The sequence below is a fragment of the Zingiber officinale genome, chromosome 5B (assembly GCF_018446385.1).
Source record: "Zingiber officinale cultivar Zhangliang chromosome 5B, Zo_v1.1, whole genome shotgun sequence".
Lineage (NCBI taxonomy): Eukaryota > Viridiplantae > Streptophyta > Magnoliopsida > Zingiberales > Zingiberaceae > Zingiber > Zingiber officinale.
Window position 1 is genome coordinate 137,063,423 of NC_055995.1, and position 27,227 is coordinate 137,090,649.

Genomic DNA, 27,227 nt, shown 5'->3' on the forward strand with positions numbered 1-27,227 from the left:
GATGCAAAGTGCAGGTTCCACTGTCTCTAGCAGTTTGCAATTATTAACCTAATTCAAATCAATGCACAGGCCCTAATTAGTATATATATATATATACACACATGATAATAATACACTGTGTGATGTTACAGTGTGAACTGTGTATGTCGCGCAGTATATCATATTTCTTTATTTTTTTAAATTTTTTAATTTTGAATTAAAAAAATAATTAAAATATTTTTCTAAGATTTTATTTGTAGGGTTCAAGTTTCCAAATTGGGTTATAATTTTTAAAATATTTTTTTTTAAAGATTTTTTGTCTAAGGTTCAGGCTTCCAAATTAAATTATAGTATTTAATTAAAAGAAAAATTAAAAATGGAATAAATTTAAGCATTTACGGAGTATTGTAATATATTGATGGGGTATATTAATGTATTAGCTATTTATATATGAAAAATATTGATTTTTTTAATTAAAATTTCTTTGTTTTTTTAATTTTGAATTAAAAAATAATTTAAATTTTTTTTAAGATTTTATTTCTAGGGTTCAGACTTTCCAAGTGGGTTATAATTTTTAAACTAATTTTATTTTTTAAGATTTTACCTATAGGTTCAGACTCCCCAATTGGTTATAGTGTTTAGTTAAAAGAAAAATTAAAAAATAAACAAATTTAAGTATTTACGGAGTATTGTAATATGTTCTATGTATTAAGATTTTATATAAGGAAATGTTCAATTTTTTAAATTTTAAAAACTTAAATAAAAAAAAAATTAAAAAAAAAAGGAAAAGTTGATATGTTGCGCGACGTGCACAGTCATGCACTGTAGCATCACGCAGCATATCACAACTATATATATATATATATATATATATATATTTGAAATGCTCCAGGGGATGTAGAATGGGTTCATTATCACAGTGGAATGCTGGGTTTGGGCATGATAAGAATCCATTTTGGCCTGAATGATTCCATTAAAAAACTTAGATTGAAATTTAACAAAATTTTCTCCAACAAGAGGGAACGCAAGTAAAAGAAAGCTGACATGAATTTATTAATGAATCTAATACAATTTATTCCACTCAAGATTGATATTACTTTGTGAAACCTCCAGCTCCTCCGTAAGCAAAAACATATTTATCTTGACCAGATCCATGATTATCAGATATGCTATAATAATCACCAATATCAGACTTAGACTTAATAAATTCAGTGTCAAAATTGGTCAACTTATTCGAGGAATCCACTGCTTGAACTTGAATGAAATAAGCAGCTTTATTAGGTCCTTCATTACTTGGATGACCACTACCCATAGGAGGACTCGGTACATTCAAGGGAGAGTAAACATGCCCACCCATTTGAACAGCGTCTGCGTAATCATCCATCTTAGGAAGCAATTCCTTAGGGAAATACCCAAGAGGTAGCTGATCATTATAGGTAACCCACCAATTCCCTGTACTAGAATCCTATAAATGAAAATACACAACATTTATTAATAAAGATTAAACTTCAATAAAAATAAAATAGCACATTTTTTTTTATAAAAAAGAATTACCCTAGAAATTAATATGGATAGATATTTCTGTTCGCCGCCGTAAGTAGAAAATTCAGGAATAAAACTTCCAGGTCCATAAATATTTGTGGTGCTAACAAAACCAGGGCATTCTAAATTTCCACATCCCGTTTTCTCGTACCCATCAATCTGAAAATACATAATTAAATATGTTATCTGAGAATATATATGAAGCTAAAAGAAAAAAATATAAAAGATTTATACTTACGGTCCAAAAAGTAAAAAAACGAGGATAGCTGGTACCATACATGATTGGTGAAACCTGTGAAATTAGATATAAATTAGTGACTATATAAAATAATATTAGTAAATAATTTATATTAACTTACATGCCAACCGGCCTGGATCACATTGAGTTCATTATTTGGAACATTTTTATCACCAAAAAGATATATAGTGCTGGATGATGTTTGGCTAGCTTGTAAATCTGGAAGCTTATAAGTCGCCATTTTTGCGTATGCTCCATAAAATGGATGATATGCTCCAGAAAATTCATCATGTACCATTTCAATTATTGCAAACTGTGTAGAATGCAAATATTATTTATGTTTGAACTCCATAAATAATGAATTAGAATTGCAATAGTAATAGTCATAGTTAATAAAAGTGATTAACAAAAAATAACTCACGTGACTTCCTTCTGCAGTTGGGTTATTAGCTATGGCTTGTGCTCTAAATTGGTTTCTCAAGAGCTTAGACTCAATTAGATCTTGTTTCCGAGCACGGTGGATGAGAACAGTGCCAGAAGGACAAGTATCATTGAATCCATAAAAAGAACCTGATTTAGATTTTGCAAGCTTCATTCCCTTTGGAAGACTACTTGGTTTTAACTGCAAAGATTATCAGATCAGTTAAAGAGCAAAAGGAACTATACCATGCAATAAAAAATATCATATCAATTTGACTTATTTCTTTTTGAATACTAAATACCTGAAGAGTATGATTTTTCAACAAAGGGTGGTCGAATGCTGGTTGCTTGTACATATCAATACAGTCAAATAGATCTCCCGTTATTGTCTAAAACAAAAAATAATAATAATAATTTCAATAAAAGTACTATTTCTAATTTCTCAAAAGAAATATTAATAACGACCTGAATGGTTTTAAGTGTGTATTTAGCTTTCTCGTTCCATGATCTTGCTTGTGCTCCACCAATCAAAATAAACAATAAAATGCGAAGAAACATAATGTAAAAATTCAAATGATAAGAAAGTTTAGTATTGCAATATGTTGTAAATCTTAGTCCATTCTCTAGTTTATAAATACACACAAAAAAAATTATAATTAGTAAGATATAAGAATCATTAAAAATAAATAAAAGGTAAATGATTTTCATTTTTTAAATATGTAATTTACTATTAATGTAATCTTAAAATTGATACAAAATTAATGTTAAAATTAATGCAAGTTTATCTCTATTGATGTGAAAATAATAAATTTTAAAGTTTACAACAAATCTGAGTTTATCTCTTTATTAATGTAATCTTAAATTTTATATAAAATTAATAAATCTAAAAATTTATACAAAATTAATGTAAGTTTATTTCCATTAATGTCAAAATAATAAATTTTAAATTTGTACAAAATGTAAGCAATTATCTCTCTTTATTACTATCTTAAAATTTATATAAAAGTAATGTAAACTTATCTCTATTAATGTTAAAATAATAAATTTTGAATTTTATATAAAATGTAAGCAATCATATCTCTATTAATGTGATCCTAGAATTTATACAAAATTAAGGTAAGTGTATCTATATTAATGTTGAAATAATAAATTCCCTTTCATTTATTTTTTATTTAAACCTAAACAAAAAACTATATAAATTTTAGATATTTAAAATTCGCAAATAAGGTAAGTGTATCTATATTAATGTTGAAATAATAAATTCCCTTCCATTTATTTTTTATTTAAACCTAAACAAAAAACTATATAAATTTTAGATATTTAAAATTCGCAAATAATATTATTTTATTTAATGTTTCTTATATTGCTCACCCTAAATTGTTTTTGCTTTTATAAACTAAAGAAAGAGTCAAGATTTACAACATATTAAAAAAATTAAACTTTAATATCAAATAATATTACTTTAACATTTTATTTCTTGTGTTTATTTCGATTAGTGATTAAATAATATTATTTTATTTAATGATTCTTATATTGCTCACTATAAATTGTTTTTGCTTTTATAAACTAAAGAAAGAGTCAAGATTTACAACATATTAAAAAAAACTTTAATATCAAATAATATTACTTTAACATTTTATTTATTGTGTTTATATCGATTAGTGATTAGTGGGAATAGGAAAGTTAAACATTCTCATGAAATATTAGTGTTTGTTTGATTCAAATTATTATATATAATTTTGGTTATATGATTACCGGATAATCACATAATTAAAATTATGAGAAATAAAATATAACCTAATATTATTTAGCTCAACTTAGATAATGTAAAAAAATATATTTATTTTAAGATTTTAATATATAATCTAATTTAAAATTTTACTGTATTATTCCAAGTTACAAAACTAATATATAATAATATATATGTATTTTTTTTTTGAACTTTAGATTTTTTTTTAAGTTTATGTTATATATATATATATATAAAATAAATTATTACATATTTTTATTTTCTATTTAGTTTTTATAATTTAAAATAAGAATTTTGTTATGAAAATTTTAAGGATATTTTTATCTAAAGTGTAAATATCGGAGGATATTTTTGATTAAAAAAAATTTGTCTAACCCTGAAATCAAACAAAACCTCACCTTTTTAAAGTTTTCTGATTCTGGGTTAAATGCTCTTTTTGGTGACATGTCGAACATGGATCATTACTTGGTAATCACCGATTACCTAAACTAAATAAAGTTACGAGAAATCATCTGACATAGATTATATATAACTTTGGCTATGTGATTACCAGATAATCACATAATCAAGGTTATAAAGAATAAAACATAACCTAATGTTATTTGGTTCAACCTAGGTAATATAAAAAAATTATTTATTTTAAAATTTCAAAGTATAAGCTAATTTAATATTTTACTCAGGGGCGGATCCAGGATTTTAGGTTTGAGGGGGCCGAGTTGATACGTCTTCTGGGCTATGTGATGACTTGCTCGAAGGCATCGTCACAAGGCAGCGTGATTGGATGGTCAGCGACCGATAGCTTAAACTCTTTCTCTACCTTGGGGGTTTTAGGACTGGAGGCTGGGTTGATGCATCTCCTGACTGTACGATGATTTAATCCATGAGGGTGCCATCGCAGGGCGTGATCCATGGTTTGCAAGAATAATCTTGGTGTCATCTCAAACTCTACCATTCCAATTTAAATATTATTTCACGGAACGGTCACGACACATATTTATAAAATAAATAAATAAAATTTATTGTTTAATTTTTTTATTATAATGAATTTAATAATTAAATAATAATAATAATAATAAGTTAATGACTTGTACAATAAATAAATTTAAATATATAAAATTTATTTAGGAATTGTTAGAATTTAAAATATATTTTATATAATATTTTAGAAGATAATTATGTTAAAATTTAATTAAGTTATTTAAATTGAGAATTAATCAAAATATAACCTAAGCTAATGGACTCCCAATTAATTACCTAAGTTTTTTTTCTTATGCCGTCTTCCCTTTTCGCACGTCTTGGTCGTTGCCACCAAAGTCCAAACCACTTCCTTCCTCAGTTCCTTTGCAGCTTTTCACCTCTCCCGCCCGCATTGCCTTGCCGCCATGATATATCGCTGGAAAAGTTGCTGCCGCCGCCGTGAAATGCCGCCGGACAAGATGCTATCGTGAGGTCTAAAACGTTATATACCAGATATTTGACACGGCTCATGCCATTCCAAGCGTTCCGCATCCGTTCTGACGAATTATATCGTGATCAACTGCTTGGGGGGGGGGGGGGGGGGGGGGGGGGCCCCCCCCTAGTCTTGTACTAAATCCGCCACTGATTTTACTGTATTACTTTAAATTACAAAACTGACAATATATATATTTTTTATTTTAAAATTAATGTTTTTTAAGTTTATGTTTTTTTACTTTCCTAATATATATAAATATATATATATATATATATAAAAGGAATTTTGATTATGACAAACGGTCCAAAGTTAAGGTTATATGATGTCTAACAAGGTTGAATGAGTTTGCAAGAAAGTCAGTCCTAAGTGTTCTTAGGCGCAGGTGGAAAATCCTAAGAGGAGGTAAACCTAGGACTTTCAACATATTAAAAAATTAAACTTTACTATCAAATAATATTACTTTAACATTTTATTTCTTGTGTTTATTTCGATTAGTGATTATTGGGAATAGGAAAGTTAAACATTCTCGTAAAATATTAGTGTATGATTGATTCAAATTATTATATATAATTTTGGTTATATGATTAACGAATAATCACATAATTAAAGTTATGGGAAATAAAATATAACCTAATATTATTTAGTTCAACTTAGATAATATAAAAAAAATATATTTATTTTAAGATTTTAATATATAATCTAATTTAATAATTTACTGTATTATTCTAAGTTACAATAATAATATATATGTAATTTTTTTTTAATTTTTGAACTTTAGATTTTTAAAGTTTATATATATATATATATAATAAATTATCACATATTTTTATTTTCTATTTAGTTTTTATAATTTAAAATAAGAATTTTGTTATGAAAATTTTAAGGATATTTTTATCCAAAGTGTAAATATTGTAGGATATTTTTGATAAATTTTTTTTTGTCTAATCCTGAAATCAAACAAAACCTCACCTTTTTAAAGTTTTCTGATTCTGGGTCTGAGCGCCCAAGCGGTCCGGGTGCCCAGGCGATTCAGGCGCCCGGACCAGAAAAATCATCCATAAGCCAATATGGAGCGCGTCGATTGACCGGGACACATGGTCTAGGCACCCAGAGGGGTTCCAGGTCCCCGGAATAGCCTGTATAAGCAGCATTCGACCAGGGGCTACTCAACAACATTCAGAATGACTTCTGCACTTGCACACTGCTTCGATAAAGCCTCTTGACGCCCGAAAGCTGTTCCGACGATGACTACGCTGAAGATCTAATTCTCTAAGTCGTCGGCATTGTTTTATTTAAAAATTACTTGTACTACAATTGTAAATCTCTTTGTAACTTTCGATTGATTAGTGGATTGTCCATTGAAAGCACTCTCACGCGCGAGTCTTAGAGTAGGAGTCGCCACGGGCTCCGAACCATGTAACTATTGGTGTTCATGATTGCTTTCTTTCTGTCTTGTCTTTCTTATTCCGCTGTGTTATACTCGAACAATTTCAAACGAACGTGAAAGCCACGAGTGCTATTCACCCCCCTCTAGTGCAATGATCTTACAATTGGTATCAGAGTGGGGTCTCTTTGAATTGGTGAAACTACCATTCAAGCAAGTTTTTTTTCGTCGTATTAGTTTTTAAATTTTCTTGGAGTCGATCGGAATTAGTACAGTTGTCTCATTCAGATCCGTTTTATCACAATCGAGCTTTCTTCTCGAAACTAGTGCAACACCACTCGAGTTCGTTTATTTGATTAATACTTTATTCCACACTACTAAGCCCAGATCTAGTCTTGGGATGAGTTCTTTGTTGTTGTCTGTGCAAGAATATTTTTTATGGCCTACAAAGAGGGGTATAGCACTGCACACCCTCCCCTCTTCACCGGCGAAGACTTTGGCTACTGGAAAAGCCGAATGGAGTACCACCTCAAGACACAAGTCGAGATGTGGATAATCATCTAGATGGGATTCGCATATCCTACCGAAGATGGAGACCTCGTCCCGTGCGACAAATGGGATGCACCAACTAGAAAGAAGATCAATGCTGACGCCAAAGCTACTAAGACTCTACAATTCGGCCTGACAAAAGAAGAGCTGAACCAAGTCGGTTAGTTTTCAAGCATGAAAGAATTATGGGAAAAGTTGATTGAGCTGTACAAGGGAACTTCCGACACGAAGGTAAGCAGACGTGATTAGATATTAAATAAACTTTATAATATAAAAATGTAGGAAGGTGAATCGGCAAGTCAACTTTTTTTTTCACGCATCCAAGACCTCCTCAACGGTCTCCATGCAATTGGACAAAAGGTGGAAAATTACCACGTCATTGGGTATGCACTCAATGCATTTCCGAGGAACACTTTGTGGGCATCCATGGTAGATGCTTACATCTAAAGATCTTTTGCAAATTAAATTAGATGAATTATTTTCTGAATTTGAACTTCACGAATAGACTAATGCACTACCGGTCGAGAAAGGTATTGCTTTGGTCGCAGGTACAACTAAGATGCGGGAACCAAAAGTAAAGCGCAGAACCAAACCCGAGTCCGAAGATGAACCGGACTTAGAAGATGACGATGACGAGATCACTGCCGAGCTCATCAACCTTGTACGAAAACTCTACAAGAAGAAGAAAAGATTCACCAAAAAGGACATCAAGAAGGTGATCCAATCAAAAATAGTGCAACCGAGTCCAAAAGCTAAGTCCAAAGTAACTTGCTATGGCTGCAAAAAAAAAAAAAAAGGGACACATCAAAGCCAATTGTCCGAACCAGAAGGAAACAAAGAAGCAACGGAAGAAAAAGGCACTACAGGCAACATGGGATGAATCCTTTTCAGAAGATTCTGGTGAAGAGGTTGAATAGACAAGTGATAACCATGATTTTGTTATATTATTTTGACTCATAATGCATGTTTTTATTGGTCTATTCATAGCTTAAACTCATGATTACTCTACATTTCATAAATTGCATGTGATATTGGACCTAATTGTAAATTAGTCTATTTTCATGGTATTTGATGCTAATATTTGTTTATTATTTTGTAGGCATCAAAAGGGTCATGGACCCGATCAGATCAGGTCACATTTGGGCTCAAATCTAGGGCTAAACGAGGCGATTAAGCCTTGGAGTGTTTTGGACCTTCCATTGAAGATCAAGTAGATCGGAGCCATCCATTGAAGATCCGGCTCATTCAACCTAATGATTAGTAGATCTGGATCGTAGATGAAGATCAGTACTTCTGGATCATATTTTAGGCGATTTTCTACCGTTGATCAAGCTCTGAAGCATCTCAGTCGTTGGATCAGATCTGAGGAGATTTAAACCCCGCGAGAAGCTATAGTGCTTCCTGGGCTCGGCGTCACGATTTCTCTACTGTGCATTCTTCTTCTTCTTTGCGCGACGGCCGCAGCTCCCTTCCACATTCTAGATCCGTGAGCAGTCCTTCTTCGTCGCCGGCGATCATCCAGCTACCAACGTTCGTCGTCCGATGTCAGATCGCAAACGAGGGTGTTTCTCAGTTCGTGAGCTCGATTCTGCTTTCCTTCCACGATCCAGGCAGAGGGCGTTTCCCATGCTCTGCTATCTCATCAGCCACCGGAGCTTGAAGGGAGATCCTAGAAGCATTCAGATTTCATTCCATCTTCATTCCATCTTCATTCCATCTGCTGAATTCGCACCGATCTGATCAATTGGCCGAGTGATGCAAAATTCCAGAGTCGAGCTACTGATTTCGTGCGATGTGAGTGTTACCCGATCCGTGAGCCCGAAGGGCGGTTTCCAGAGGCTGTGATTGGAGAGGATGCATTAGTTGGAAGCTCAGTTCTTTGCCGGTGGTCACCCGAAGGGTGTTCTCCAGAGGTGGCTCTGTTTCTGGCAGAATGAGGAAGATCTGATCCAGTTTTGGTTTGTGGAATGTTTAGGGTTTTAGATTTCTTTGATTTTGTCTTTCAATTGTGTTCGAATTTGCTCAGATCTGAAGATCTGATTTCTTTTCCTTACATCTCTTCTTTGATTCAGTTTATTGCAACTTATATCTGATTTTCTTTACTGAAATCCCAGTTATGTTCTGATACTAACCTAGTTTTGCAATTCAGATTTGATTTCTCAGTTTTGCTACTTGATTTCTTTGAATTTCTTCAATCTGAATCTTGTTTAACTACTGGATTAGTTGGCAACCAGTTTGTGCTTTTAAATTAGATGTTCTTATTGGCAAGTTCATTAGTTTCGGTTACTTAGTTAGCAAGATTTTATTATCTGCATGGAATCTATTATTGCTGTGATGAAGTTGAATTTGTGTATGCTCAACTTGAGGAGTTGATTGTTTACCTTTGTCCAATGTTGTAGAGAATGAGCCTTTGAGCTTAGTTGTTGAATTAGATTGTAATTGTGTATTGGATGAAATTTAGACATCTACAAGTTGTTTTTACTATTGAGTTTCCTTATTATTATTATGATGAGTTGAAGATGTGAGAATCAATTGATTGGATTTAGTGATACATTTGAATATGAATTTAATTGATACAGGGTTGTTGAAATGAGTGTATCATGTTTAGATGAGAATTACATTTCTATATTCATTTTAATTTGTTCCAATGAACTTTTGTAACCTAGATGTATTCAAGTTAGAATTAGATTTTGATTGGAACCAATTCTAGGATTTTCACACATTTACTAGTTATCATTGGAAAAATATGACTTGGGACTTCATACTACACGAGTTTTATTTAGTTCAGTCGAGTTCCAATCTTTATCAATTTGGGGTGCCTCGTGACATGCAAAAAGGTTGACACCAACAAGCTTCCTCGCACTTACGGCCTAAGAATAAGTCGACAAATCTGAAACCGAGAGCGAGTTGGAAACCAAGTCCGAGAGAAGCCACGGATCCATATCCGTTTTCGAAGGGCCTAACCCCATTGTAAGTTCTTCTCAAATAAATAAACTACATAACTTAGTAAACTATCTCATGCATAAGCTAACCAAATCCAACGTCTAGGTCAAGTCACTCCAAAAGGAGATAACAACCCTTAAGGAAGTGACTAACCCAAGCTCTTTGACTGAATCTTTTTAGAATAGAACTTCAATTCAAGTCCAACTACTTGAGGAAGAAAATTCGAGTCTGAAATATCAAGTCAAGGAACTGAAGGATACATTGGAACGATTCACCTTGGGTTCCAAGAATCTTGATCTGATTCTTGTAAAAAATAAAGAACCGTATACAATCGATCCGGACTTGGATATAAGGCTAAACATAAATTTAAATCATATGTATCTCTTGTTAATTATACCAATAGAAGATTAGTTCGTGCATGGGTCCCCAAGTCGAACTTGATTAATCAAGTTGGACTTGGTCAATATTGGATTCCCAAGGATCTGATAGACCGTATCGAGGCTATGATCCAGGGGAAGCCAATAGAAAGACCATTTTTATCATTAGATAGACTTATTTGATGCTTGCTTTATTGCTTTCACTATACTATACATGTTTAGATTATGGTAGAAAAGGACCTAGACTTGATTCACACTTGACTAGTTAGACTTAGGATTTTCATAAAAGAAATTAAATATTCAATTTCTTTGAAAGACTTTGTCTAAAAGTGGTTGATAATCCAACAACCAAGAAGGTCTAGTGCCTCACCACAGCTTGAAAGTCAATCATTGAAATAAATATTTAATTGACTAACTGTTAAACCTTAGTCTAACTCAAATGTTAATCAATCCTTAGATAATAATCTAAATTGAAGATAAAATTAACCATCTCACAAAAACTTATAAGGTTCCCTGATTAACAATTTAGAAAAGGGTAAGATGGACTTAGGTAAAATTTAGTTCAAACTTAATCAATTAACTTAATAAATCAATCAAGCTCAAACTTAAATAATTAACTTAATTAATCAAACTCAAACTTAATCAATTAATCAAGTTCAAACTTAATCAATTAACTTAATAAATCAATCAAATTCAAACTTAATCAATTAACTTAATCAAACTCAAACTTAATCAATTAATCAATTAACCTAATTAATCAAGTTCAAACCTAACCAGTTAATCTATAAATTAATCAAATTCAAACTCAATAAATTAATCAATTAACCTAATTCAAATATAATCAATTAACTTAAAATTAATCAATAAAACTAAATCAAACTCAAAATTAATTAAAATTAAAATTAAAATTAAATCAAACTTAAGTGAAACCCAATCAACTATCTCACTATCACCCATAGGTATAACATGATTAACAACCTAGACAGGGTGAGATGAAGAATAAGGGGTTAAACTCAATCAATTTATTTTACAATCCTTTTAAATTGGATCCAAATCAAATACTTTATGTGTAGGAACATAACGATTTGGACTAATGGATGTTGGATAGTAGATGCTCCAGACACATGATTAGAGACTGATTGAAGTTCACCAAGCTAAAATTCAAAACCCTAGCGTCAGTTACGTTCGACAATGATGGAACATTTAAGGTAATCAGAATAGGTAATATCAAACTGAGTTCCAATTTTGTTTTTTGAAAAGTTTTATTAGTTAATAAATTAAATTTTAACTTACTTAGCATAAGTCAACTGTGTGACTCTGGATACTTAGTAACGTTTTAAAACTATGAATGCTTAATTAAGAATGTCGAAAATCTTGAAATATCATTTAAGAAAATTAGGAAAAAGAATTTCTACACAATTAACCTACCAACCTCCTCACTCAAGTGTCTTTTGACACAACAAGAGAAAACTAAGTTGTGGCACAAAAGATTGGGTCACACTCATGTCAGACTTATTTCAAAAATGAGTCAAAATGGCTTAGTTAGATGTCTACCCAAATTTAAAAATTTAGAAAATACAATCTCTAATGCTTGTCAATAAGGTAAACAAACTAAGTCAACCCACAAATCAATAAACCTGAATCGAACAACTCAATACGTGAGCTTCTACACTTAGACCTATTTGATTTACATGGAGCCAAGTCACTAAACAGAAACCAATACTGCTTAGTCATAATTGATGATTAGTCAAGATTTACTTGGGTAAAATTTTTAAAAACTAAAGATGAAACCCTTGAGATCTTTAAGATCTTTTGTAAGTTAATAGAAAATGAAAAAGACATCAAAATTAAAAAAAATTAGAAGTGACCATAGAGGGGAATTTGAAAACCATAGGTTTAACAAATTTTATCAAACTAATGGATACAATTATGAATTTTCATGTCCTAGAAACCCCCAACAAAATGGTCTAATTGAACAAAAAAATAGAATATTACAAGAGGCCGCTAGAACCATTTTAAACGAATATAACCTAAGTAACCAATTTTGGGCTAAAGCGATAAATACGACATGTTATATTCAAAATAGAATATTAATCAATAAATTTTAAAATAAAACTTCGTATGAATTATACTACAATAAAATTCCTAACTTAAGTTATCTAAAAATATTTGGGTGTAAAGTCCACATACTAAACACTAAAGATTATTTAGGTAAATTTATATCAAAATTAACAATAGGAATCTTTTTAGGGTACTTCATAACCAGTAGGGCTTATAGAGTTTATAATAAAAATACCTTAAAAGTTGAAGAAACAACGAACGCAATTTTTGATAAAGAAAACAACCTACATGACTTAATCAAAGAAAATAGTCAAATTATAAGAAATACAGAAGATGATTAAATTAGACCTGAACCAAAAGAATCATAAGAACTAATTGTTGACCCTAATTTAAGACTTTCTAGAATAAGTTCCAATCACCCATCTGACCAAATTTTGGATGATCCAACCCTAGGAGTTCGAATTCAATCAACATATAGAAAACTAAGTCAAATAACTCTAATTTTCAAAATTAAACCCAAGACTATAGAAGAAGTCTTACCGGACCAAGACTGGATAATTGCAATGCAAGAGAAATTAGCTCAATTTGAAAGAAACCAAGTCTGAGAAATTGTACCTAAATCCACAAGTAAATCCATAATTGACACTAAGTAGGTATTAGAAACAAACTAGATGATAAAGGTGAAATAGTAAGAAACAACGCTAGACTAGTAGCAAAGGGGTTCAGCCAAATTGACGGGTTAGATTATGATGAAACCTATGCACCTATGGCTAGACTTGAATCCATCAGGATGCTGTTAGCCTATGCAGCACATAAAGGATTCAAGTTATACCAAATGAATATAAAATTTGTATTTCTAAATGGGTTCATCAAAGAAGAATTTTATGTAAATTAACCCCCAAGTTTTGAGGATTTAGACAATCCAAACCATGTTTTTAGATTAAAGAAAGCTTTATATGGACTAAAATAAGAACCTAGGGCCTATATAAATGACTGTTAACCTACCTAATATCCAAAGAGTTTAACAAAGGTCAAATAGATCAAACTTTATTTGTTAAAACCTTAGAAACAGGTATTTTTGTTGCTCAAATTTATGTAGATGACATAATTTTTAGCTCAGTCAATACTAAATTTTTAAAAGAATTTACTAAATTAATGGAAAGTGAATTGGAAATGAGCTTAGTACGAGAACTTAATTTTTTCTTAGGCTTACAAATAAAACAAACAAAGGAAGGAATTTATATTTTTCAAACCAAATATGCTAAGAAATTAACTAAGAAGTTTGGAATGAAAAATTCTAAAAATATAAATACCCCAATGACAACTAATGTTAAAATTAACTTTGACTTAAAAGGAAAATCAATAGACTTAAAATATTATAGAAGTGCAATAGGAAGTCTACTATACCTAATTACAAGTCGACCTGATATTTTCTTTCCAGTAGGTATGTGTGCTAGGTACTAATCTTATGCAAAAGAATTACACTTAACTAATGTAAAAAGAATACTTAGATACATAAAGAGAGCCCTAAGTGTAGGCCTTTGGTACCATAGAACTAGCACGTTTGACTTAGTTGGGTACTCTGACTCAGACTATGCTGGGTATAAACTAGATAGAAAAAGTACAAGTAAAAGTTGTCAATTTCTAGATCAATGCCTAGTAAATTGGTCAAGTAGAAAGCAACACTGTGTTGCATTATCCACTATTGAAGCAGAGTACATAGCCATGGGAGAATGTGCATCTCAATTATTATGGATGAAAAGATTATCAATTAGAATATAAAAATATAAAAATTTCAATTGATAACATAAGCTCAATCAATTTAAATAAAAATTCAATCCACGACTCAAGGACTAAACACATAGAAGTCAAACGTCACTTTGTAAGGGATCATGTAGCTAAGGGTGACATTGTACTTGACTATGTTGAGTCCAAGTCAAACCTAGCTGATATTTTCACAAAATCATTACCTGAACTTGAGTTCAGTACACTTAGAAGACAATTAGGCATGTGCCTAGTAGAATAGGTACTAAACTGTCAAAATTATTTCTTTATAATATTACTTTTTTTTTTTTTCAAAAAGTTATGATTTTTTTTAATCAGCTTAGTTTTAAAATTCTAGAAAAAATTACTTTATTAAAAATTCCCAATTTTTACTAGTATTTTCAAAAGATTGGACTTAGCCTAGATATTTACCCCTTAGAAAGTATGTACCCATAGGGTTCAGCCCAAGCATCTCACAAGCACACTAGGAATACCTTGCTTGTGTATGAAAAATACTTAGAATGAAGTGAGATGCATAGGGTATTGCCTAGACTTCAGAATGCTTATGTCTGTGCATCAAGATAAGTTCGGGCAATAAATACCAAGTTAAATTGATCAAGTTAGGTTATCCACTTTAGTCAATCTAACTGGAATACTTGCTTAACTTGACTAACCAAGTGAAAGCTTTATCTCATGGTGAATAGCTAGTAGCTAAAGGTTAGACACTTGTTTAAGGAAAGTAAATAAATGTTTTGAAGGTTTCTTTTTTTTTTTTACTTTGAACTCTCATGCTTGGACTCTAGGACCCAAAAAATTAAATAATTTCATAATTTTTTTAGCATTAATCATGGGGGAGTGAAAGGACTTAGGTTCAATTAAATATTTTTTGGTTAAATATTTTCTCAAAATTAAAGTTTTTTAATTACTCTCAAAATTAAATATTCTTTTAAGTTAAAGCAATTTCCTTAAGTTAGTTTTTTTTGGTTTAATTATTTTTGGAAAGAAAGTCTAACTATTTTTGAAAAGCAACTTTAAAAATTTTATTTAAAAAATGAAGTTCAAATATTTCTATATGAAAGTAAGTTTTTGAAAAAGTACTTTTAACTAAGTTTTTATATACTTAACTAAGATTTTTTTAAATCTTTTTAAAAAAAACTAAGTATTTAACTAAATGTTGATAAAGCTACGTATTTTTAAGTATTCATTTTCTTAGCTAAGTATTTTTAGAAGGAATTTTTTTAAAGCTAAGATTTATCCAAGTTTTTTGAAAAAACTAAGGGTGCGTTTGGTTTGCACCGTTTTCATTTTTATTTTCTGAAAAATGCGCGTTTTCTAGAAAACAGAAAACGACTTTTTGTCATTCTCTGTTTTTCTAGAAAACGATAACCAATTTTTTAGAAAACACGCGCGGAAAACGCAAACCAAACACCATTTTCCAGAAAACGCGCGTTTTCCAGAAAATGAAAATGAAAAACGCGCGTACCAAACGCCCCCTAAGTATTTAGTTAAATTTATTAGAAGAAAATCTTTTCTAAAACTAAGCACTTAGTTAAACTTTTTATTCTTTCAAAACCTATGTATTTTAAATCCCTTTTAGGCTAAATTTGTTTAAAGCGATAAATTCAAAAGGAGCTTCAAATTAAAATTTCGAAAGGAATTAAGAGTTAGTATTTTTTTTTCTTCTTGCTTTTCTCTCTAACTTAGTATCCTTTTGATTATGTCAAAGGGGGAGAGCAAGTTAAATGTTAGAAAGATAAAGTTAAGTTAAACATAAAACTTTTGATTAAGGGGGAGTATAAGGGAGATTTTTTTTTTTCAAAATTGCATAAGTTCTTTTGATTGTTTCACTTATGCTCATGCTTAAGTTCTTTACATTATTGTTATGTTTTACTTAACTTTAAACCAGGTTGCCATAATAAAAAAAGGAGGAGATTATTGGTGCAGGGAGCACCAGACGATCGAACCTAAGTTTTGATTATGGGAACGAGTCCAAAGTTAAGGTTACTAGATATCTAACAAGGTTGAATGAGCTTGCAGGAAAGTCCTAAGTATTCATAGGCGCAGGTGGAAAATCCTAGGGGGAGGTAACCCTAAGTGGTGGAAAGTCCTAACTACGGTTTGGTAAGACGAAGTCTTGGCGGGTCAAGCACTTTGGGTGAAATCCTAGAGTTGGGGACTCTAGGTGAAAATCCTAGTGGTGGCGGACTAGCTGGAAGTCTAGACGGGTCATGGAGCGGACGTTCAACATGAAAACCTGAAGTCTCGGATGCTGAGCAAAAGTCCAGATGGTCGTGGAAGACCGATCTGGCAAAAGATAAACTCTCCTGAGAGGAGTAGGTGAGGACGCGTTCCCCCGAACAGAGAACAGTAAGCGTCGGTTCGACCTAGAGTTTCAGCGAAACTCAAAATAAGAACTGGACAGTCGATGCTGTCAAATTCATATTATATATTGCCTGAATTAACTTTGTTTTGCAAGAAAAAAAGGGAGGTTGAAAAAGTTGGTCCGGGCGCCCGGACCCAAAAAATCATCCATAAGTCTACATGGAGTGCGTCAATTAGCCGTGACACATGGTCCAGGCATTCAGAGGGATTCCAGGATCCCAGAACAGCCTATATAAGCAGCATTCGACCAGGGGCTACACAACAATATTCAAAATGACTTTTGCCCTTGCGCGTTGCTTTGATAAAGCCTCTCGATGCCCGAAAGCTGCTCCGACGACGACTACGCTGAAGATCTATTTCTCCAAGTCATTGATATTGTTTTATTTAAAAATTACTTGTACTACAATTGTAAATCTCTTTGTAACTTTCGATTGATTAATGGATTGCCCATCGAAAGCACTCTCATATGCGGGCCTTGGAGTAAGAGTCGCCACAGGCTCTGAACCAAATAACCCTTAGTGCTCGCGATTGCTTTCTTTCTGTCTTGTCTTTCTTATTCCACTGTGTTTTACTCGAACGATTTCAAATGAACGTGAAAGTCACGGGTGCTATTCACCCCCTTCTAGCGCAACAATCATACAGGATCATTACTTGGTAATCATCAATTATCTAAAATAGATAAAAATTTTGTTGATTACTTTAGATGGATAACTAAAGTTCTCCAGGATAATTCCAATCCAAATGCACTTAAGATTCTTATTAATACTTTTTTAGAAGTATTATTAGCATTTTAATTATAAATTATACTTTTATTATAACTTTTGTCACTAAATAATTGGATACCACTGTGTTGATATATACAAACAACCCACATTTGACGCTGTATTGATTATAAAAAAAAAGTCAAATTGATATATATGATATTTTTTATTTCAATCGGAGTATTAGTTGTATGGATTATATTGAATATAAGTTTGATATGATGTTTTTTATTGATATAAAAAATAAATCAAATTGATATGATGTTTTTTATTGGATTATAAAAAAAAAATGTTTTTTATTGGATTATAAAAAAATTCACACAATGTTTTTTATTTCAAATCACATTGTATTTCCAATTCTAAGTACATTCCATAATCTTAAAAATTCAGTTTACGCTAGTTCTGGTTCTATAGAATTTTTTTATTAATTATCAAAGTAAATTAGAAAGTATACATGGTGGATAGTCCAAATATCCTTTGATTTCGTATTCTATTTAGAAGAAATTTTTTTATAAATATATTATAGTTAGGGATAATTTAAATGTCCTACCATGATATAATAGTCCCAGAGACACCTTAAATATTTATAAAGACCTGTAACCAAGTGAATTTCACGGCAGAAAAGTATGTCATTTCTTCGTATACTACATTAGTGCAATCAAATTATTGATAAATGAAAACAGTTCTATTGCAGGACTATAAGAGTTCAACAACCACCATGCAACTCTCTGAACTTTTCAATCATAAGTCAGAGCGCAAAGGCATGTTGGAAGAATTAATCGGAGAGAAGTAGTAGTAAAAATAGTGACTAAGGAGACACAACGATCAAACTGCAAGAACGTATAAGAGCTGTCTCTAGCTGGTTGAGAAGCCTTTTTGCAAGTAATTATCACAAGTTCGTCTGGAAAAAATAAATCTTGCTTCTTTTTATCTTAGTTGCATTATAATGAAATTTAGTTTGGTCATTTATATGGGATATAACGAGCGAACCCAAGAGATAAAGTGATGATGATAAGGCCAAGGTGACGTAGCGGCAAAGTCAATAGAAGAGAACATTTCCCATATTCACCTGTCATTAGGGCTGTCAAGTCTAGCCCGGCTGGGTTACAAGCCGGGTGAGCAGTGACCGATCGGCCCTTAAGCCGGTCAAATATATGGAGCATAGTACTCTACCTAAAAGATAACACGTCTGGTCATTCAATAGTCGACTGGGTCTTGAAGCGGTTGGCCTTCTAGGCTGGCCGGCATGTCCAATCCATCTCACAATCAACCAGTCATAGAGTTAGTTAGAGTATGGGTCGGCCTCCTCGATACTCACGAATCTCTGTATGCACACCCGACTGGATAAAAGGCTGGCCAAGTTTGAAGTATTTAGCCCCATATTATTACTTGGACGGATTTCTATCAAAGTCCCCGCAAGGCGAAAGGTCGGCCGGATTTGAAGCACTTATCCTCATATTATTATTCGGACGGATTTCCGACAAAGCATAGGTTATCAAATAGACTTCCAAGAAGCACATGACATCATATTATTTCTCAAACGAATTTCTAACATGACCAAGACATTATATTATTCTTCGAATGAATGTCTCATTGCTATGTAGAGCATAACTGAGCGGCTTAGTGCCGAGACAGATATAAAGGTGGATATATTGGCCGGCCAAGATACATGCAGTATAATACATACCAGAATAGACTATATAGAATGTAACTGAGCAGCTCAATAGAGAAGGCCGACCTTAAGGACCGACCAAGATATACTCAGCAGACAATATCTTAACAACTTGTCAGAATAACAACTATGTCAGAGAATATTCTTCTGAAAATTTCTTTGAAGACTATCGTGTCTCCCATCAACAAACCATTTATAACAACATATTCCTTTATTAACCTGAATAGTAACAGAAACTATAAAAAATAAAAGAGGTATACATATGGATAAATGAAAGATTCCTTTTGCCACCTTTTACCTAACAAACTCTGACATATTTTCCCACCTCACGATTGAGGAGGTATATAAAGAGGAGTCCTCTATGTGGTGAAGGTACATTCTCTAAATATCTGTAACTTTACTCTCATGCACATGTTCTTGCTTTTCTTCATTCACCCATCTGGACTTGTATTGACTTGAGCGTCAGAGGGCTTTCACCAGGGACTCTCCCTATTATTTTTAGGCGCTAACATCTTGTTGGCTCGTCTCCTTGTGCACAGGAGCAGAAGAAAGCCTTTCCGTAAAGTAAAAGATCTTCCATTAGTCAACCGCCAAGCCACCGTGCCCATCGCGTCATCTCTGTAGTTTTCAGACAAAATCAAATTTGACACTATTTGTGGGAACTTTTGCCTGAATCTACAGATTAGAGATGGAAGAAACTGGAAGACTTACCACCTTTACCTTAATGTCAGAAGATCTGGATCTGCTCATCAATGCCCGAGCGAAAAAATTATTGCAACAGCAACAAATAGCTGTATTGGTGGTACTACGCCACTACCAAATCCCGTCACATCCACAACAACCCATCAGAGGGAGAGAGGAGTCAGGGAGGAAGGTCCCGCTCATCTGCTACTGGCGTAGATCTTACTCGCCAGTTCCATGCCATCGAGCACTTTTCTGCACACCATCGGGCACTATTAAATTGGTTCTTTTATTAAATAATTTTTCAGGGAGCATTTTTTTTTAAAAAAAATCATTTTTATTTAAAAAATCAATTCGGTTGTTTTGATTTTAATAACAAACTTCAATAGGTTAAAAAAAGTCGACTAACTCAATCTCAAATAGTTTTCATTCAGTTCAATTCTAACTAGTCTTGTTACCACCAAACCAAACTGCCATAATCGATTAAAATGCAGGTTCCACTGTCTCTAGCGGACTCTCGGATAATTGCAACTATTAGTCTAGTTTAAATCGATGTACATGCCCTAGTCAGTATTGAAGTATAATCCATAGATGTGAATATATAATTCTTCTATATAAAAGAGAGGATCTCTTTTATATGGATATATATACTTGAAATGATCCAGGCCATGTAGAATGGATTCAATATCACAGTGGAACGTTGGGTTTGGCCACGATAAGAATTCATTTTGGCCGAATGATTCCATTGCAAAACTTAGATTGAAATTTAATAAAATTTTCTCAAACAAGATGGAATGCGAGTAAAAAAAAAAGCTAATATGAATTTATTAATGAACCTAATACAATTTATTCCACACAAGATTGATATTACTTTGTCAAACCTCCGACTCCTTCATAAGCAAAAACATATTTATCATTAGTGATACAGTGAAGAAAGTGGAGCCCCGAGTCAAGCCAAAGTCCAGGAGATCAGCTGATAGGACGGTCAAAGTCAAGGTGTTGTTAATCCTTGAAGCCAGCGCAACCGATCGTCTCGGCCGAAAGGTTATCTCGCCGGACAGTTGGGCCGGTCGGACGTCGAGTCCCTTAGTATTAATGAAGCTCCGAGTCAAGTCAGTATCCTTTAGAACCCACTCCTTTTTGTCACTTGGAGATAGCATGGTTAGCTAGCTCAGTTGAGTAATCCAGCCGATCGAATCAGACCTATGGTCCGATCGGACAAACTGAATACTCGATTCACACTACAAAAAATCAAGAAAATAGCGACGAATTATTAGCGACGAAATTAAATTTCGTAACTAAATAACGTTATTTGAGACTAAATGTAGTATCGACGCAATTTTTTTTAAAATATATATGTTGGTGACGAATGTAGCAGTGAATTAATTCTCCGCTCTGATATTGGCTACGAAAATTATAAACATCATCGCTAAGATTTTTTTTTTCTATTTACCCTAAGTCATCCCCCCACCCAACGCACCGCACCTTTCTTCTCCCAATTCACTCACCTCCGCGACTATTCCCTTATTCCGGCAGCCTGTCTCCTATGGACGCCCCGAGTCTTCCCTCCTTCCAGCGAGGCGACTCTTCCCTCCTCCCTACTCCGATAATTGTCGCCCTGTTTGTTATTGCTGTGGATTTGTGTTCGTCCTCTTGATAGAGCTTCGCATCAATTCTCTCCACGAAATAGGTTCGTAATGTAGTATTTATTATACTCATACCTCTCTGCATCAAAGCTTTCTCTTTTTCATTCAAACCACGTGCACTGTTCTGCTTCTGGTTCCCTTAGTTTATGATTTATTTCGAAAGTACATAGTAGACAGAAGAAGACAATGTTAGTTTTGCAGAAATAAGAATGCATGGATTGAAACTCAAAACCTTCTAAACCTCACCTGGTTTTTATGGGAAGATGACTGAGAGTAGTTAATGTCAAGTACAGAGAAAGAGAAGGAAGAGGGCATGTAGTGGTTTTACATTTTGTTGTTTGGGGAAGGCAAACTCACATGGTTTTACACATAGTTAATGCCATCTGGGCTCTTTGGGTATTCTTCATCGAATCTCATGTCCTCACACTCCCGAACAAAATGACTCTGTAGAAAGGAAACATCGTCATATAATTGAAACTGCCTTAGCTCTTCTCGATCATGCATCAGTTCCACTCAAATTTTGGGATGGCGCGGTTCAAACTGATGTTTATCTTATTAATCGTCTACCTACTCCATTGCTTCACCATAAAAGTCCTATGGAAAAACTCCATAATCAGTCTCCTAACTATACCTTCTTACATATCTTCGGTTGTGCATGTTATCCATGGCTACGACCTTATTCTAAACATAAACTTAATCCTCGTTCTCAACAATGTGTTTTCCTTGGTTATAGTAATTTGCACCATGGGTAGTGTTGTCTACATATACCGACAGGGCGCATATATATATCTCGGCATGTTATTTTTGATGAATCTATGTTTCCTTTTGCAACCACAACAACAACTCTATCCTCAAGCAGTGGTACCTTCTTACCACCACCTAATATCCCATCTGAATTACCACAATTTGCTCATCCAATTAAACACACTAGCAATGTAAAAAGAGATGACATCCTGGGTCCTGCTCCAGAATTCTCTACATATTCTCCTAGATCACCAGAATTGTCCGGAGTGGCTACTCCATTAAGAACAGGGCATACTGATGAGAGGAATAATGCTGTGGAACCTATTCCGTGTCCAATCTCGGAAGCCTCGCTAGCTATGGATAATATACTGTCTAACTCTGGATCGTCAAATAATACAAGTCCGTCATCGGAATCACCAAATCAATCTACTTCCTCTTCCTCGTCAACAAGTGATTTGAATGATGGTCCTCCTCGTCGATTGCTTCCCTTAAGTGACATATATGCACGATGCCCTCAAATAACAACTCGACATCCCCTTCCTCGAGCTCTATTGGTTTCTTCCAAGTCTATTGAACCAACTTGTTTTACACAGGCAAACAAGGATCCAAATTGGCGTAATGCAATGACTATATAATTTGATGCATTTCTTCGCAATGGAACATGGAACCTAGTTCCGCGTGCTCCCTCCATGAATGTGGTGGGCTCTAAATGGGTATTTCGTCTTAAGCATCGAGCTGATGGTTCTCTTGAACAACACAAAGCTCGACTCGTAGCCAAAAGATTTAGTCAACAACCAGGTATTGACTTCAATGACACTTTTAGCCGAGTCATCAAAATTACATCTGTCAGACTATTGTTATCAATAGCTGTTAGTTCTAATTGGCTCGTACGACAATTAGACATTTCAAATGCGTTTCTCCATGGTCATCTTGAGGAAACTGTTTTTATGGAGCAACCACCGGCCCCGGGGTTCATTCATCCACAATTTCCATCTCATGTTTGTCAACTCAAGAAATCCTTATACGATCTTCGACAAGCTCCTCGTGCATGGTTTCATCGATTATCTAATTGGTTACAAACTCAAAGATTTTCTGGATCAAAGACTGACTCGTCTTTATTTTACAAAAATAATTATGGTTTTATGATATTTTTTCTTATTTATGTGGATGACATCTTGATAATCGATAATTATCACAAGGGTATCACAACTTTATTAAGTCTTCTCAATCAAGAATTTCCTACTCGAGATTTGGCCGTTGCTCATTTTTTTTCTTGGTATTGATCTTATTCCACGTGAGGATGGTTATCTTCTCTCTCAGAGTAAATACATTATTGGACTTCTTCAAAGAGCCAAAATGGATGGGGCACGTCCGGTCTCTACACCAATTGCTGTAAACAACTCTCCATCTTCATCCTCTCCTGCTCTGTCTGATCTACAGATTTATCGAAGCATTGTTGGAGCCTTACAATATGTCACTATCACATGCCCTGATATTACTTTTGCAGTAAATCGTGCTTGTCAATTCATGCATGCTCCAACTGAACAAAATTGGGATAATGTAAAAAGAATACTTCGCTATCTCAAAGGTACTATTCTACATGGTCTTCTTGTATATCGCTAATCGTCTCGAGATTTACATGCTTATAGTGATGCGGATTGGTCTAGTTCTCCTGAAGATAGACGCTCTACTACTGGATATGCGATATTTCTTGGCCGAAGTCTTATCTCATGGAATTAAAAAAACAACCTACGGTATCTCGTTCAAGCACTGAGGCAGAATATAAAGTTATAGCAAATACAACGTCTGAGATTATTTGGCTTCAATCACTTCTCTCTGAACTTCATCTTGCATCAAATATTGCACCAAAAATTTGGTGCGATAATATTGGAGCAACATATCTCTCAGCAAATCCGGTCTTCCATGCTCATACAAAACATGTAGAAATTTACTTTCATTTTGTTCGTGAACGTGTGGCAACTCAACAGTTATCAGTCTCTTACATCTCTGTTGAAGATCAAATCGCTGATATCTTTACTAAGCCATTATCTAGACACTGTTTCAATAAGTTAACAAGCAAACTCAACGTTAAAGATCTCCCGTTAAGTTTGTCGGGGGGGGGGTAAAAGAGATAAAGGAGAATTACCTGGATTGACCGGATCAAATCACCAAATCAAATCAAATTAAGTATTAGGATTATTCTAATAATTCTGTTATAATTATTATAATAATTCTCAGAATAACTTTTAGAATTACTCTATTATTTATTAATTGGTTAATTGACCAAGTACTTGTTTAAATACTATCTATTGTATTGCCTGGCAAATATCATAATGAACAATAAGATTTTTTATTGCTCCCACCTCTTCCTATTATTCTTCTAACAGCAGGCCCTCCGACGCTCAAGTCAGGTACTTTTTCCCCAGAATAACAGTAAAACAGGAAAAAAGTAAAGGACGAATGCAAAAAGACGAGTGAGCGTACCTGCGTAAGGCAGAGGTCCTCCCTTTTTATATGACTTGGTGTACTTTTGGACCTGACAGGCGTCAGGGAATGTCGGGTGTCAGAATTTGTCTGACGGTGAATGACAGGTGGCCTTCTCCCATAGGCCAGAAGAAGGATCAATGGGCAATGAGCTTAAGACCGTTAGCATATTCCCTGACATGTGCTGATTATTCCCTGACAGACAGTTACGATTCCATAGCTTGCTTGTCGTATAGTGCCTAGCCGACCTAGTTGGCTTTATCCTGACTTGAGAGTTCAGCCTTGTAAATCCTGATCCGTGTATATGTGCTTTCCTGTAAATCCTGACCTGTGTGTATGTGTTTTCCTGTAAATCCTGACCTGAGTGTGTAGGCTTGTCAATCCTGACCTGTAACTCCCAACCTGTGTGTATGTGATGTCTTGCAAATCCCGACCTGCGTGCACAACCCTGTAAATCCTGACCTGTATATGTAGCCCTGTAAATCCCGACCTGAGCATGTAGGCTTGTATTTTCCACCTTCTTGACTTCTGACTGCCACGTCATCTTCACTTCTGACCGCCACATCCCCTTGACTTCTGACTGTCACGTCCCCCTGACTTCTGACCACCACGTCCCCTTAACTTCTGACCGCCACGTCCCTTTGACTTACCTCCACCTCACTTCCCAAGGTCGCACTATCATGCACCGTATCAGGGGTGCATGCAGTGTATGTGGCATGTACAAGCTTTTCAGTAATCGGAGCAACAGATTTTTGCTGTTTTGTGCTGTTGCCTTTCTTTTGGAGGGGGAATAGCTTACTGGTGGTGTCAGTAGCTGGATTTACGAGAGTGAGTGTCTTCATTGTGGCCTTTCATGATCATGACTGAATTTGGTGTGCAGTAGTATCTGTTGTCTGCGTGCCAGAGACAGTATCTGCTGATTTGTTTGAAATTTGGTCCAGCTTTGTTACTCATGGATGTAAATATGACTCTCTAGATTGAGGGGATGAGGGCATAAGTTTGACAGTCGAGTTCAGTTTTGGTTTGAAATAAATTGCTATTGATATGTTGAATTGAGTTGGGTTCTGATCCAGAGAGTAGATTTTTACATATAACTGTAGATTCCCTCAGTAATGCTGTCGTATCTTCGTCAGATTCCCTGAGTCATGCTGATCGTGTCGTATCATTTAATAATTATGATTTTTAGTTAGTTTAATTATTTGCAAATAGCGTCCATCACATTGAGTCCCTTGTTAGGGCTATTAACACCACCATAAAGATAAATAGTGTTCCATGATAAATTTTTTCCTACAGAAAAATCTCCTGCAACATGTACCTGACCATTACCTCAAAATCTGGGGGAAAATGTAATTTCTGTAAAGAAATTTATCAAACAAGTAAGTTTTTGTAAGGAGGAGAAAAATACTGGTTGATTTGATACTGACAATTAGCAGTGAGTAAAACTTCATTAAAATTGAAATAATCAAATTAATTCATAAATTTGGTCCTATTTATTAAAAGTTTGGTTTTTTTAACATCTATTATTTTGATTAAATCGGGACCTTTTTGAGTTTTGAAAAATAATTAAATCAATTTTTTATTAAATAATAAATTAAAATTTTAAAAGTTTTATTAAACTGATTAAATTATTTTTTTAAAAAAATCATTTTTTAAAAAAAATCAATGCACAGGCCCTAGTTAGTATATATAAATATATATATATATATACACACGTGATAATGATACACTGTGTGATGTTACAGTGTGTAACTGTGTACATCGTGCAGTATATCATATTTCTTTATTTTTTAAAATTTTTTAATTTTGAATTAAAAAAATAATTAAAATATTTTTCTAAGATTTTATTTGTAGGATTCAAGCTTCCCAATTAGATTATAATTTTTAAGATAATTCTTTTTTTAAAGATTTTTCGTCTAAGGTCCAGGCTTCCAAATTAGATTATAGTATTTAATTAAAAGAAAAATTAAAAATAGAATAAATTTAAGTATTTACAGAGTATTGTAATATGTTGATGGGATATATTAATGTATTAGCTATTTATATATGAAAAATATTGATTTTTTTAATTAAAATTTCTTTCTTTTTTTAATTTTGAATTAAAAAATCATTTAAATTTTTTTAAAGATTTTATTTCTAAGATTCAGGCTTTCCAAATGAGTTATAATTTTTAAACTAATTTTCTTTTTTAAGATTTTACCTATAGGTTCAAACTCCCCAATTGGTTATAGTGTTTAGTTAAAAGAAAAATTCCCCAATTGGTTATAGTGTTTAGTTAAAAGAAAAATTAAAAAATAAATAAATTTAAGTATTTATGAAGTATTGTAATGTGTTTTATGTATTAAGATTTTATATAAGGAAATGTTGAATTTTTTAAATTTAAAATCTTAAATAAAAATA

At 33.3% G+C, this 27,227-nt stretch overlaps 1 protein-coding gene across 1 annotated transcript; it reads right to left on the reverse strand.

Annotated features, from left to right (window-relative positions):
- Positions 1-1,072: 1,072 nt before the first annotated feature.
- On the reverse strand, positions 1,073-25,672 carry LOC121987108. Its single transcript, XM_042541010.1, has 7 exons — positions 25,481-25,672; positions 2,482-2,568; positions 2,181-2,381; positions 1,881-2,072; positions 1,760-1,813; positions 1,534-1,680; positions 1,073-1,444 (listed from the first exon to the last, which is right to left on the reverse strand). Exons 1-7 carry the CDS (start codon positions 25,670-25,672, stop codon positions 1,073-1,075), a joined length of 1,245 nt encoding a protein of 414 aa, XP_042396944.1.
- Positions 25,673-27,227: the final 1,555 nt, after the last annotated feature.